This window comes from Taudactylus pleione, unplaced genomic scaffold (genome assembly GCF_031769625.1).
Source record: "Taudactylus pleione unplaced genomic scaffold, aTauple2 ptg000678l, whole genome shotgun sequence".
Lineage (NCBI taxonomy): Eukaryota > Metazoa > Chordata > Amphibia > Anura > Myobatrachidae > Taudactylus > Taudactylus pleione.
The window spans coordinates 2,501,255-2,516,029 of NW_028285080.1; the positions used below are offsets into that span (position 1 = coordinate 2,501,255).

The following is a 14,775-nucleotide window of genomic DNA, read 5'->3' on the forward strand; positions in this document are numbered from 1 at the left end:
TGGTCGACCGCAACACTCGATTGGGGTGATGTCCTGTAGCAGTCAATAAGTATCAGGCTGATTCTTTTAGGCTTGATGCGCTGAAGTTTCTGTTGGCTGTCACGTGTGACAGCAATAGCCAATAAGAATCAGGCTTATTCTTTTTGGCTGAGGCTGACCCGGCTGTTGCGGTTTCAACAACCGTGATTCTCTCCACCACCACGGATCGCTCCAAGTTGCATTCCGGACCCTGTGTGCCCACATTGCGCATGCTGCTAGAGAGCGTCTCTGCATATATAAGTACAGCCATGCTGAGACACAGTGCCTCTGAGCTACACAGTGCCAGGCTTCCGGGAACACGATCTGGATAATCAAATGGCGGCATACTGTATATAAGAGTGGGGTGAGATAGCTATCAGCTCACCATTCACTTCAATACCTACTGTGTGATAAACAACCAGTTTACCACCGGTTTGTATCTGCAGTATCTTTATTTCTCATACTGTGGACATTGGTTACTGATTGCAGTACTAACCTGATATGTTTTATTAGTTTACGTTTCATGGGCTCATAGCCCTAAAAATCATATCTCACAATGGTCCCGGGACAGTCGTGGGGAATGACTTTACATATTAGATAAAATTCTTTAAAAAAGTTAAATATATGCATTTTGTCTGTAAACTCTATAGTGTCTGCTTGTATCGATGATAGGGATTTGGTTAAGTTGTCAACACTCATAATGTCCACAAAGAGAAGGAGGCCAGCGTTACAGTATGCTGAGCTTGGCATGCCAAGAAGGTACGAATGTCATTTACGGGTAGCAGTCGGGAAGTCGACGGACGTAATCCCGACTACCGGCTTCCCGACTGTCTAATCCTGGCAGGGGTCTAATGACAGGCATCGAAATCCCGCCACTTGTCATTAGACCTACGCCGGGAGCCCGACATCCGGCTTACCAATCGAAGGTAAGCCGGGCTCCTGGCACGGACAGCAGCGGTGTAGGTTAGGGGCTTCCGGGGGGGACTTATGGTTAGGCACCCCCCCCTGGGAGGTTAGGGTCAGACTAGGGGAAGGGGGGGTTATGGTTAGGAACCCCCTCGGGGTACTTATGTTTAGGCGGCGGGGAAGGGGGGGTTAGGTTTAGGCACTTAGAGGGGGGATTAGGGTTAGGCACTTGTGGGGAGGTTAAGGTTAGGCACCCCTAAGGGAGGGTTAGGGGGTAGAATAAGGTTAGTAAATACTTACCTTTGGACGATCAGGATTTTCACCCCTGTTGGGCTGCCGCTGTCGGAATTTGAACCATGCGGCCGGAGGTAAATCATACTGATTCCTCATTTACAGCTTTGTAACCATTTCAGCTTTACCTTCTTGCTAAAAGTTCTAAAGCCGTCATGATTACAATGCTATTGATTGTTTTAGTACCATGTTGGCATGCTGGGTTTCACATAACACTGTCCACCTTCTCATTGTTGACATTCTCGTTGTCGATAATGCTTACCCATCCATGTGTTTCTTAATTTAATAAATGATAATAAATTATACTTATATAGGATAATGTGTGCCATGCACGCTAAGCAGGTATATTGCATACTCTCCAATGTATTATTTATTCATTTTGTTTGATAAAGTTAATTATGAGACCATGTACAGCAAGTTCAGTGTTGCTCTTAAACCAATATTTGCTATTCAGGTAACTAAGTATCAACAATTTCTGGATTATATTCACCATCTACAAATAGTTACACGTAGGATCACAACTGCTGTTTTTTTAAACTTCTAATATTAGAATGCTTCAAAGAATTTCCCTTTTTGTGGTTAATTAGTGAGTTGTCATTGTGGTAAACATGTTAGGAGCTAAGAACATTTTTTTTTATATGATATATTTTTTGAACTCACTGTGCCAGCATGGTGTTACCCTCTCTGTTAATATCATGACAGTGACAGCTTGTTCTATATAGCGCTTACTGTATAGTTGAAATCACACTGCTTTTTTGTGTCATTCAGCAAATGAAGCGTTTGCTTGTGTGTGTGTGTTGTTTTTTTTAATGGGTGTTGCTGCTGGTTTTTAGCCTGGCAGGAGGAGTTTGTCTCGTCACTGAATTTTCCTTCCTGCACTGCAAAAACGAATTCTACTTTAATTTAACATCAAGAAGGGTAGGAAGAATGATGTGGCATCTGCAGAGTAGTGAACAGAATCTGAATGCAGTGCTGGTCACTCTGATGTGCTGTATGGGTCAGTATGAACCATGTCCTTGTACAGCGTGCAGTGTGGTGTCTGTCTCTTTCTGGGATGCAATTAGCACAGCATATGTCTCATGTCAATGTGCTTACTACTTTACTATATAACTATATTTATGAAAATGCAGGTTGAGAAAAACATAGTAAACATAAATATGCTTTTGAAGTGTGTACAGTATGTTCTTGGTAGAGAAATAAAATTATTTTTTCTTTATTTTTTATTTGTTATATTCACCGGGAATATCTCATTAGTGATTGTTCTTTCACATGATTCAATTGAACGCAAATTAAATAGCGCTGGGAGGGAGCTGCCGGAGCTATTCAATTCAGCCCGATGTTAAGGATTTCTTCTCACACCGCTGGAAATCCGACAAAAGTACAGACGCAATGCTGTTTTCTGCCCTTAGCGCGGCGGAAACAGCATCAGGCCGGGCAGTTTAGTTGGAGAATGCCCGCTCTCACGATAAAACACCCTGTTTAAGGCACGAGTGGCGGGAGAACGGGCATTCTCCGACCTAATAGCGCGCTGTATTGAATAGTTCCGGGAGCTCCCTCCCGGTGCGATTTAATTTGCGTTCAATTGAATCAAGCCCTGAGATTGAATGGCATGGTATGAAGTGTATACGCTTGTGTTATTTTGGTTGTGTACATGTGTGAAGGGCTGAGCATTTGATACTATTTTTCCTCTGTGCACATACACTGGAGCATGAACTCATTCAGCTCTCTGAAGGTTCATTTATTGTTTGCCTCTATTTGCTCCTAGTTTATGCAGTAGACATCTATTGGAAGTAGTGGACAAGTACCAAGGGCTCCTGGTGTCAGATCTGACATTTTTGTGCAGGCTTACATGGCTCTGTTGGCTGGGTCTAAATTATTTCTCACTCTAAATATGCTCATTCCCCATTACTTGTGGTTCATCACAAAATCTTGTCCCACCAAACAAATGTCGTTTTGCATGTACTATCTCTTATCTGCCCATCTGCTGGTAGCTCCCTTTTTTATGTGGAGCAAAAATCCTCTCAGTACCAGTATAGGAGCAACGGTGACAATAATAGGCATATAATACCTTGTAGAAGAGAGCAACGCTGCTCGTTTATTTTCCATAAATAACTCCTGCTGTAGGTTAGTGCCAGTGATGAACACTTCATACATAAATAAAGTAATATTTATGTAAAAGACCTATTGATGATTCCAGATGTTTCAGTATCCTAGCAGAACTTTAGATGCATGAGATAAACATGTGATCATGAAGAAGACCTAAAACCAGGCAAATGCAGCGATTATAGCCCATCTGCCATTGTCATTGTGGCCAAATCTGAAAGAACCACCCAATCTAGGCTCGTGTGACCGAACTGAGCAAGATCCGGCATAAATATTTTTTTGTTTCAAGATCTCTTTGATTAGGTTAATTTACTACCAGACAATGCAGCAACTGCTTTTTCCCTCATTTGTAATGTCACAGAAGGCTTTTGCAAATACATGCAGGTTGATGGGCAGACCTCACATCTAAGGACATTGTAACCAGCCTCTTTTTCAAAACTCTTTACAGAAATCGCTGATAACAATAAACAATGGCTTGCACTTGGCAGCACAGCAAAATTGACATAGACATCTCAGGTTCTGCCGTAGTATGGGAACGTTAATATATGTATGTCTAGCTGAGCTCCAGGAGTGGATGAGTGGCAGTTGTCTGAGACTGAATCCTGATAAAACCAGAGGTCTTTATAATAGGAGCTCACCACCAAAGGACAAGAATACAGCTTAGCAAACCAACTAGACTTACACTTGGGGGTTCAGAACTACAAAACACTGAACATGTGCGGAATCTTGGTGTTGTCCTGGATGGTGGCTTGACACTTAAACATCAGGTATCAGCCACAATCAAATCCTCATTCTGAGGAACATAGCCAGAATCAATAACTTAATTTTCTCAAAACATTTGCCTAAAGTCATACATGCATTTGTATCATCACACTTATACCTCTTTTCCACCAAAAACCCGGTTCCGACCTTTGGTTTCAGACATGGTTCCAACCCATGTCAGAGACCGTTTACACAGCACCATCAATCTGGGTTATTCTCAGGTCAGCCCCATTCACACTGAACCCGGGTCTGCCCTGCTAAACTTGTGAGGTCATAAAAAGTGGGAGGTGACTGCTCCACAACCACCAATCATCTCATTTTAGGCATGACCCAGGTCGGATAACCCGGGTTGTGTCGTTTACACTGCACCATTACCCAGGTCTATCCTGGGTCCGACCCTGGTAGCTACCTGGGTTGGATTGCTGGGTCACTTGACCTGGGTTATTTTTCAGGGACCCTTTTACACTGAGCTGCGACCCGGGTGGACCCAGCTATAACCCGGGTTTTAGCTCTGGTGTAAAAGGGGTATAAGACTACTGCCACGCCCTCTACCTCGGTCTCCCAGCAAAGGAATTGCACCGCTTGCAGATGGTACAAATTGCAGCTGCCAGGCTGTTAACCAACCAGCCCCATTACAGCCACAAAGCACCCATTCTCTATTCCCTTTACTGGCTGCCTGTAAGATGGAGAATCTATTGCACAATTGGCTTACTGACTTTCAATGCCTTACATAACCAGGGCCCAAGGTACCTTAGATCCTGGTTTTGTAGCTTCTGACTCCTCTCTGCCCCACTCGATTACTACCATCTGTAGATGAAGGACTATTAGCAGTAGCTATAATCTCCCTGTATTCATCTTGGGGTCGAGCTTTTAGCTTTGCGGCTCTGACTCTATGGAACTCGCTTCCTCACACAGTTTGAGAAGCCTCCACTCTAGAATCCATCAAACACAGACTCCGGGCTCACCTGTTTACTCAGCATTTCACTAATGTCCCTTCACTAATGCTTCTCTTTGCTGTTAAGCTTATTTTGTGTTTTGTGTTTTAAATACAAATGTAAAGCACTTTGAGATCTATTAGGAGAAAAGTGCTATATAAATAACATTATTATTATTATCATATGTAAATAATAATAGTAGCTAATTAGGTTTAATGCTTATTTAACACCTGAATGAGGATCAAATAAGCTGGTAGGTAGGGTTTTAACCATAGCTGAAATTTTTTAACCATAAGACTGACTTTTTTTGTGTTCACTTTTAGCCACCTCCCAGTCACCGCCCAGGGACACCCATCACTTTGCCACCTCATTTCTCATACCACCTGTACCAGTGGCACCAGCATCTCTGTGTATCGCATGCACATTAGGGGTTTTCTTCATTTTGCGCTCATGTTCAGCTGCGCACTTATCTACGTGGGATGTAGTCTGGAAGCCGACGGTCTAAATGCCGACCGCCGGCTTCCAGATTGCTTAATCCCGGCGAGGGTTGAATGACAGGCGTCCAAATCTAGACGCCTGTCATTTTACCGACGGCGGGAAACCTAGGGCGCCTGGCATCACTTCAATCAGGATGCCGGGCGCCGCAGCGGACAGCCGCTCGGGGGGGAGGGTCAGGTTTAGGGCTCCCGGGGGGGACTTAGGGTTAGGCAACCCCCCGGGAGGTTAGGGTTAGGCTAGGGGGAGGGAGGGTTAGGATTAGGCACCCCCGGGGGGAGGTTAGGGTTAGGCACCCCCCCCGGGGACTTAGGTTTAGGCACTTAGAGGGGGGGTTATGGTTAGGCACAGTGGGGAGGTTAGGGTTGGGCACCCTAAAGGAGGGTTAGGGTTAGGGGGTAGAATTAGATTAGTTTATACTTACCTTTAGGACGATTGGGATTTCCTCCTTTGTCGAGCAGCCGGTCGGGATTTGAGCCAGTGGTAATACATATCACACCCATCTACGTAACATGGGCATTGCATGCGAATTGCCTGTGCCTATGAATCAGGCCCATAATGTTTATAATGTGTGTAGTACATGATTCATGACAATTTCAACTGAACATAATCTTGTTGTCATAGTTAATCCCTCTTAACCCAGTCTGACTGTGAATTGAGAAAACAAAAAATCTGGCGCTGTACCCCCTAAGTTGAAAATATATACGAGAATATTCTGACTGCCGCCTGGAATACAATGGTGGGAAATATACCAACCTACAAGAAACTATAACAAAGGAAGAAATGTAATTTGAGGCGCTGTCAGATTATTAATTTAAGCACAAAATATTTAAACATAGACTAACTAGACAAAAATACAATATAATGTAATGCATACAATACAATACAATAAAGTAAAACACTAAACCATATCCCCACTAAAAATCTCTGGATCACAATATAAGACATATGTCTGTCAAAATCAATAGAAAATACTCTGCGTTTCCACTGTAATTCCACATAATTGTACCCAAAGGAATAGCAACACAGTCATTAGTCTGTATCCACCAGTGCAAACAATTTTATATCCAATGTGTGCTCAGAGTTTCTTCTTTTTAATTATGAAACATATTTGCAGAATAGTTGTCTATGGAAATCACAAAAATAAGACATAAGTTGCTAAAATATGTACTGAGCTGCTGAAATGAATGGTGCAGAAAAATAGGCAGTCTTCACTTAATTAGAATCATGAGCGTATAGGGAAAGACAAGATTTATTTCTATAGCTCATTTGTGAATTGTGTCATTGGGGGCGAAATAAATTCCTTGCATTGACCACAAAATGCATCATAAATGTGATGAAGGCATATTACGGTCAGTACCCTAGCACCCCATAAAGGTATAAAGGAAAATTCTCTAGATGTGTGTGCAGCTGAACATGGTGATGATGTTGGCAGCACACTAATCCAAATCAAATTTCCTCCATTGTTTTCCAGTCTGTCTTTCAGGTTTGTATTTATATGTCATTTTCAGTGGATAATCTAATTGCCAATGTTGGCTAGCATGTATCAGTACCGTATGGATCAAACAGATTTTTATTATTATTATGGGTTACATTTACTGCCAAAGCTGCTGCGTCTTTGGCAGTTATCAATGCTGGATTTAGGCAATCATATTATATACAAAATACACTTGGTTTTATATTCAATATTATTGCCCTTTTAAATCCAGCATCCTAAAGTGTCCAATATGTACTGCTTTGAAAAAGTACCTCTTAGTAAATTTGCCCATGTCTAAGTACACATCTGTTAAAACAGACTACAGTAGTAAGCACATCAAAAGAGATCAGCCTTAAATGTTCTGATTAAAGGAATATAAGTTATATATCAACAGAAAGAGGTTCTTCAATATCCACCAGTAATTTAAAGTAGCAAGAAGCACATCTAAAAAATGTCAGTACTACTGTTACCTGCATTTCTTTAATATATGTATGCTGGTTAAACTAGAATAGTATTGCTTCATCTTTTATGCTGTAGAATTTAAACATGTAAGTTGACTTCATTCCTGTATACAGTAACATTACATTTCCTGCCTACTGTGTAAATCAGTACATCCCGTTTGTCCCCTATTCCTCACCCAGTGCCCCACGTCTATCCCCCCAATCTTTACTGTCACTTCTCGTTTGCCCTTTTTGCATCATATATTTTTTTATTTTGTTAAACCACTTTGCTTTTTATTTCCAGATGAAAGAGACAAAGTTCAGAAGAAAACGTTTACTAAATGGATTAACCAGCACCTAATGAAGGTGAGTAAGTAACAGTTTATAAATTGTTGTAAGTTATATTTTATGTGTACTGTGTTTATTACCCTGCCTTTTATCATCCCATATATTAGCACCACTTTTACACATTTATACTTTAAACTTCTCTTGTCCTTTATTTTATTTTTCTCTATTATGATTTATACAATATAGCAAGGAGAACCTTGGTTCAGATGCATAAAAAAGACACGTATGAATCAGTGGAAGTGTTATTCTGTATTAGTTAAGGAACACATCACTAATCTTGGTAGACGCCAATTTCCATTTTATATGCTCCACATCAGTAAATATGAATGTATAGATAATTACAATTTATAGACTATGATGACTTGTATTGTGCAAATGGTGGATAAAAATAATACTGACCTACCACTGACATTATTGCCAAGGGTCAATAATTTTAAAACCATCCCTGCCTTTGAAATTAGGGCTATTTAGTTGTCTATACATGTGAAAGTGGTATTATATAGACTGATCTGGCTGTGATTTTTAAATAGTAGACCTCCTAATTGTATTTTGAATAGGTAGCATAAAATAAGAACCTGTATTGTGCAGGGTAAAGAGTGTTCTGCTGTCGATGAGACTGGTACATCTGCAAGAAGTAACTTGTATAGTATTGCAGTATGCATAGGAATATGACTCAGGGCATGCTGTCATTAGCATTCCCTCTCTATATTTATTGTTAGTACACTTGGTAACCACTGCCAAGCTGGCTCGCAGCAGATATATGTTTTATATTAGGAAAAATCAAGCAGCGACTAGTCATAAAATGGAAAAAAAGATCACATTCATTCTTAAATAGCAGTCTGTGAAGACATGATCCCCAGCTATGGTAGGAATAAATGAGATTAATTTTACTTGCAAGTCATACAAATTGCATAAATGCAGTGAGTGTTTGTAACCCTGGTTCCTTTACCGACTTGAACTTGTTGTGTATATATAGCAGCAGATGTTCCCAGTCCCTTTGGGTTTGATTAAATTAGCCCCATTAACTAAACCGGTGCTAATTGATCGCAGGCCCCTATTCAATTAGCCCCAATTATCAGGGTTTTGTTTTCGGGTCTCCTGAGACCCATAAATAAATCCCTATTAACCGTGCAGTTATCGGACGATAATTGCACAGTTAACATCCGATAACTGCCAGTTAACGCACAGGTCTGTGAACTTATCATGGCTCTTGTGTGTTAACGCCCGATAACCCGTGTTAACGCACGTGTTTATGGTGCGTTAGCAAGGCTATCAGGCAAATGTGGCTGGTTAATTGAATATCCCTGGGCGTTAATGCCAGAGGCTACCTTCCGTTTTTGTATGTTTTTTCCTGGTTCTTTTACAGATAAAAAATATAGTGCAGTGACAAGCTTTCATTAATCCTAACATTGAGGGCTGGATTATAGGCAGGGCGTATGGGGCCCCCCACACAGCAGCAAACATTGCCCCAACCTGGCCCACTCGGAAGACATACTTCTCTCCCATTTAGATGGAACACTGTCTCACAGCATGCCTGAACGCCAGCTTCTGCATGTGGAACTATGCAGGGCTCCCGTGAGATACAGAGAAACCTCCCCTCACATCTGCACAGATGGCTCCCACAAGTGACCACTGATTCGTCACTGCAGTTACCGGCGGTGCACACACCGTTGCTGCAGTCAGGGCCGGACTGGGACTAAAAATAGGCCTTGGCATTTAAAGAACACAGAGGCCCACCTTGGCGTCAACATCTGGCCCCAGGCGTAGACTCCTCCCCTTACTATCTCTGACTCCTCCTACTTCTTAGTCTATACTTTTATAAATAAATATAATTAATAACATCATTAATAATTAACAACATACAAGTATGTATCATTCTCTGTATTAAAATACATACAACAGAGCTCATCCTGCAGGGAAATCATACATGTGCCATAGTCACACATTTGGTATTTGGTTGGTTCTGTTAGGTAAAGCTGGCACTTCATTGGTGTAGGTCACAAACAAGCATAAGGGAAGGCATTTTCTCAATTGACCAAGCCCTAGCTTAGCAGTTGTAGAGGATTAGATAGTGATCATTGTAGTATTTTTTTAGGGCAAGGGAGCTGAACACAGAGGCGGTCACATCTGTGCCACCAAAGTAGAGCCGAAAGTACATATTTTGCTGCTCTGTGTACATAAAGAGCATTGGTGCCCACCTCCACACCTCAAGGAGGAAAAGAGTGTAGTCTCGCTGGGAAAGGGCGTGACCACACGATAGTACCCCCAATTCAAATTATGCCACACAGTAATGCCCCTTAAGGCACATATCCACTAGACGATTAAATTGAGCGATTGAATGATAACGATATCATTATCGTTCAATAATCGTTTGAAAATCGTTTGCACATCGTTTAAAAAATGTCTAAAACGACCAGCGATACGCGCTCCCGCTGGTCGTTTAGACACCTATCATCGGCATATATGTTGTACAACCTGACGATAACGTCAGGTTCAGCATGTTTGCAGGTGATTGATTGTGCCTACACTGAACGAGTGCTCGTTTAGTGTAGGCACATCACAGACTGACAAACGACTACAATGTCATAATCGTGCAGTCGTTTTCATGTCTTTAGGTGGATGTGTGCTTTTAGTCACATTACATCGCACAGTAGTGTCCCTTACACTATATTATGCCACACACCCTGTAATGGTCCTTACACATTATACCATACACCAAAATGGCCATTACACACATAGGGGGTCATTCAGACCCGGTCGCAGGCACCGATGTGCTCGCAACCCGGGTCGATGGGTGGCCCTGCGCACTGCGAGTGCGTAAGCCCCGGAGCGACAGAGAAACTCTGTTGCTCCGGAGCTCGCTACAAAAGGGGCGGCTGTCGATGTTGATCTACAGCTCGCCCCTTTTTGTAGGCGGGCCGGGGGGGTGGTTTCCAAAACGGAGGAGTTCCTTTAGGAACGCCTACCGTTTTGTGGTCGGCCGCTTTGACATCATCAGTAATGTCAGTGGGGAGCTTCCTGCTCGATCAGAGCAGAAAGCTCCCTGGGGCTTGCGAGTGCCCAGACCCAACCTTAGGGTCTGGTCGCAAGCCCCGATAGTCGCGATGGTGATCACCATCACAACCATCACCCTGGTCGCTAGCTAAGCTGTGGGTGGTAACCCACAGCTTATCTTGCGACCAGGAGGCCACACCAAAAAACTAGAAGCGGCAGCCCTCATTCAGAGAGAGCGATCGCTTCTTGCGATCGCCTCTGAATGAGGTCCATAGAGTGGTCCCAGCAGGGCTGCCAAGAAACTCAGCAGGCCCAGGTATGGAGGGTGTGCATGATTACATGGGAGGGCATGGCAACTACCTCTCATTTACAGCATGATTATAGTGTGAGTTGTGTGTGGTTGCTGCATATTGGAGATATTGGTTACATCTGTCCTGTACACCCATGCCCCTAAAGAAACTTGGGTACTTTTACCCATCCTCCTGAGTCCCGGTTCCAACCCATTGCCAGAACTTTTGTTACCTTGACATTTGCCACCTTGTGTCATGACCATTACGTAGGTAGGGTGACCGAGGGTAAAATATCGACTGGTCGGGCATGCCGGATCGTCCAGCCTGCCCGTCCGATACGATATTCTGTCATTTATTTATTGTATTATATCACATAGAGATAATCAGAGACTTCACATCAACATTTCAGTCCGGTACGTGGACCTTTATCAAGATAACGACATAAGTGGACCAAACACACTATATACCCCCATATAGGGTGTTTGGTCCACTAATGTGGTTATCTTGGCAAAGGTCCACATACCGGACTGAAATGTTGATGTGAAGTCTCTGATTATCTCTATGTGATATACTGTAATAATACAATAAATGAATACTGCATAAAGACTGGTGAGTGCACCCCTGGTTATTACCTTTTTATATAGAGCCATGGGTTCAAATCCCAACTCCGGAAGCCTGACTATTGAAAATCCTGACGCCGGCTGGTAAGTACCCTATCCCTCCCCTCTCCCCCCTAACCCTCCCCTGGTGGTACCTAACCTGAACCTCCCTAGGGGGTGCCTAACCCTAACCCCCCTTCCCGGAGCCTAACCCTAACCTTCCCGGGGGTGTCTAACCCTAAAGCTAAACCCCCATTCCTGGGAGGGAGGTACACGCGGGCAGGGGTGCGCGGTCATGATTGTCGGGGGGAACCACGCGGGGGGGGGCGGAGGCAGTTGTGAACCCGCGCACGGGGGGGGGGCGGCTGTTGTTAACCCGCGGGGGGGTGGACCTGCTGGGGGGGGCTGTTGTGATCGCTCATGGGTGGGGAGGCGCGGATGTGATCGCGGGGGGGTACCCGCCGAGGTGGTTGTCACTAGTGATCGCGGGGGGGTGCACTGTGATGTGCAGCACACAGGGAAGCAATAGCTCCATCTCCAGCTGAGCATGGACATTAGAGCCCATTACATTGCGGCCATTTTGGGAGGGATTTTCGGCCGGGCATCTCAGTAGCCGGACCGGTCCATCTTGGCATCGGCCCTTCTGGCATTTGCCAGAACTGCCAGATGGCCAGTTCGGCCCTGGCTGCAGTGTATGTAGCCAAGCATACACCTCAACTGGAACTCTCCCAGGCAAATCATCTCGACTGCGCATTCCGGATCCGGTGATTGTCACTGCAGCCGACCGCAGAGAGCTGATAGTGCAGAAGGGTCTCCGTGTGCTACTGCAGAGTGACTAGTTCAAGATCAAAGTGACTCTCCATCCTAGGAAGAATTGACATGGTATAGAACCAGACTGACAACCATCTGTGGAATTCATTATCAACCTAAAGTACATTTAATATTCTGATCACACAATTTTTTTTGTTGGGTCCCCCACAAGCCTTAATCTGGCCCTGCTAACATTAATGAACATGGCCCATGCTTCTTTACAAATAAATATCTGTATGTACAGTATACAGTATTACATTAATCTTCTCATTGTCGTCTGAGCTGGGTTCTGTAATATTATTCCCCCCCCTCCCGATGTGCGGCAAAAAATGGGCATGGTCACTGAAAAATGGGGCGTGTCAACATGACACACCCCTTTATTGTCACACTGAACATTCCTATCCATATGCACCTTAACCCCAGTAGTACCCCTTATACAGTACCCCCAGTATGCAGTTGTGGTCCCTCTTATGCAGGCCCATAGTAGTGCCCCTTATACAGTATCCCCAGTAGTGGTCCCCCTTATACAGCCCCCAATTAGTTCCCCTTTCACAGTACCCCCAGTAGTGGCTCCCCCAAATGCAGTGCCCCATGTAGTGTTCCCCCTTATGCAGTGCCCCCAGTAGCAGTCCCCACAATGCAGTGCGCCCAGTAGCGGTATCCCCTTATGCAGTGCCCTTTATATGGTGCCCCCAGTAGTAGTCCTCGCCCCTATGCAGTGCCCTTTATATAGTGCCCTCAGTAGTAGTCCCCCCCATGCAGTTTTCCCAGTAGTGGCCCCCTTATGCAGGCACCCAGTAGTGATCCCCCCTATCCAGTGCCCCCTGTAGTGGCCCTTCCTATTATTGCCCCCAGTAGTGGTCCCCCGAGTGCAGTGCCTCTAGTAGTAGGCCCCTTTTATAATGCCCCCAGTGGCAGTTCCCCCCCCCAAGTAGTAGTCCCCAGTAGAGGTTCCCCCTCCCGATTAAGTGCCCCCAGTAGTAACCCCCCTCAGTAGAGGTCCTCCCAATAATGGTGCCCCCAGTAGTAGCCACCCCTCCCCCGTTGTGCCCTCACCCCCAGTAGAGGTCCCCCCAGTAGTAGCCACCCCCCTCCCCCATTGTGCCCCCACCCCCATTAGAGGTCCCCACAGTAGTAGCCACCCCCCTCCCCCGTTGTGCCCCCAGTAGTGCAGATAGGTTAAAAAAAATATATATATATAAAATTACCCCCTCCTGAATCCACGCTGCTGCTGCTCCGGTCCGCGACGCCGCTCCCGCCGCCCGCCAGTCCTCCCGGGCTGGCGCGCTCAGCATTATGGGACAGACGTCATGACGTCTGTCAAATTACCCACTGCAGGAGCCGGACGGAAGCCCGGCTCTTGCAGTGGGTGCTGCAGCAGTCAATGAGAGTCTATCTGACTCTCATTGGCTGCTGTTTAACACACGCATCGCCGCCAGCGCTGGCGGCGATGCGTGTGTTATGCACAGCCTGAGCCCGCCTCCTAGTGCTATTGGGCAAGCGCTCAGGGGGAGGGAACGGGCTCAGGTGTGCAGCACACGACCGGCGCTGGAAGCCTAGCGCCGGTCCTGTGTAAATGTGTAGCGCTGACCGCAATCCACTCTCCTCCACCTCTCAACCCCTCTCCCCCAGGGCACAACAAATAATAATAGTGAAAATACATTGCGAAGTCTTGTTAGGCCACTGACTACCACAGCACCCCTGTGACTCGCACAGTTTAGAAACCACTGAACTAAGCATAGTGATCGCGCTGAGACGAAAATTATGTGGGTCCCAGGGACTCATCATTTAAAAAAATTGGGGTCCTACTTCATTGTTTCTGGGTCCCATCATAATTTATTGTTATTAAATCTATTAAATAGCTATCAAACCTCTCCACATGTTCCTTAAATTTTCCCCTGACCTCTCCATGTGTCCTTTAAAGTCCCTCACACAATCCAACATGGCATAAGATTACCCTACATACCCCTAAAATACCCATCAGATCCCCCACAAGCCCTCAGATGTCCCATATGCCTCTTGGATCACTGACACATGTCATCACATTACCCCATCAGCCATATATGTATATGTCTCTCAGCTGCAGCACTCACAGAACTCAAAGAACACACAGCAATAATTTCAGGTGAGAAACATCTTAATTCTTCTTAACATTTCAGTTTATAGCAACCTTCGTAACTTCCCACCTAAAGGTGTCGCTGTATGTACATGTCCTGTGAGTGCTGCGGCTTTCCTAGACACAGTGGGGGTCATTCAGACCCGCTCGTGAGCGGCAGTACGCTCGCAAGCGGGTCGATGTTCCCCCAC

General features: G+C 44.9%; 1 protein-coding gene across 1 annotated transcript in view; it reads left to right on the forward strand.

Moving 5' to 3' along the window:
• Positions 1–14,775, forward strand: part of DST (dystonin) — a 637,844-nt gene that overhangs the window by 171,891 nt on the left and 451,178 nt on the right. Inside the window, exon 5 of the mRNA XM_088455927.1 lies at positions 7,732–7,793. Within this exon, the coding sequence (XP_088312053.1) occupies positions 7,732–7,793 (62 nt within the window). The remainder of the gene's footprint in view (positions 1–7,731; positions 7,794–14,775) is intronic.